This window comes from Cariama cristata, unplaced genomic scaffold (genome assembly GCF_000690535.1).
Source record: "Cariama cristata isolate BGI_N322 unplaced genomic scaffold, ASM69053v1 scaffold42997, whole genome shotgun sequence".
NCBI lineage: Eukaryota > Metazoa > Chordata > Aves > Cariamiformes > Cariamidae > Cariama > Cariama cristata.
Genome location: NW_009629094.1, coordinates 1 through 1,150, shown reverse-complemented (window position 1 = coordinate 1,150; position 1,150 = coordinate 1). Strand labels below are relative to the sequence as shown.

Sequence of the window (1,150 nt, the reverse complement as noted above, 5' to 3'; positions counted from 1 at the left end):
GGTGGCACGTGGGGAGATGGGCCTGGGAAACACCCGGGGGGGCAGGTGGGGACCCAGGGGTCCGGGTTTGGGAAGGTCCCACGTGCCAAAGTCCAACCCACGTGGCCAGGGAGGACCCACACGTCCACGTCAGACCCACAGGTCCAAGTTTGACCCACGTGTCCGGGTCCAGGTCAGACTCACATGTCCATGTAGGATCCACATGTCCAAGTTCAACCCATGTGTTGGGGTCCAGATAGGACCCACATGTCCAGGTGAGACCCACGTGTCCAAGTTCAACCCACGTGTCGGGGTCCAGATAGGATCCACGTGGCCAAGTTCAACCCACGGGTGCAGGCCGGACCCATGTCTCTAGGTCCAGGTAGGACCCACGTGTCCGGGTAGGACCCATGCCTCTGGGTGGTCATCCCTCCTCCCTCCCTCCCCTCGGGCAGGATCCTGCTGACAGTGGTGGTGATCTTCCGCATCCTGATCGTGGCCATCGTCGGCGAGACGGTGTACGAGGACGAGCAGACCATGTTCATGTGCAACACCCTGCAGCCGGGCTGCAACCAGGCGTGTTACGACAAAGCCTTCCCCATCTCCCACATCCGTTACTGGGTCTTCCAGATCATCCTGGTCTGCACCCCCAGCCTCTGCTTCATCACCTACTCCGTCCATCAGTCGGCCAAACAACGGGAACGGCGCTATTCCTTCCTCTACCCGCTCTTGGAACGGGACGGTCGCGAAACCAAGAAGACCAAGACGGTCAACGGGATGCTGGCACCCAGCCCGGAGGCGGGCTGCAAGGAAGAACCCGACTGTTTGGAGGCGAAGGAGCTGCCCGGCCCTTCCTCCCCGCAGCTCCAAAACCAAGCGGCAAGAAGGGATTTCCCGTTTCTACGTCATCCAGGTAGTTTTCCGCAACGCCCTGGAGATCGGCTTCCTGGCCGGGCAGTACTTCCTCTACGGATTCAACGTTCCGGCTATCTTTGAGTGCGATCGGTACCCTTGCGTCAAGGAGGTGGAATGTTACGTTTCGCGACCCACCGAGAAGACCGTTTTTTTGGTCTTCATGTTCGCCGTCAGCGGCGTTTGCGTCCTTCTCAACTTGGCCGAGCTCAACCACTTGGGTTGGCGCAAGGTCAAGGCCGCCGTCCGGGGGGTTCAG

The 1,150-nt window shown here is 60.5% G+C and overlaps 1 protein-coding gene across 1 annotated transcript; it reads left to right on the top strand.

Moving 5' to 3' along the window:
* Positions 1-246: 246 nt before the first annotated feature.
* Positions 247-1,144, top strand: LOC104165416 (gap junction delta-2 protein-like; the record flags this gene model as incomplete). Its single annotated transcript, XM_009705042.1, is given in 3 exon segments — positions 247-254; positions 435-836; positions 838-1,144. Coding segments are annotated over 3 exon segments (717 nt in total), but the record flags the coding sequence as incomplete, so codon positions are not given.
* Positions 1,145-1,150: the final 6 nt, after the last annotated feature.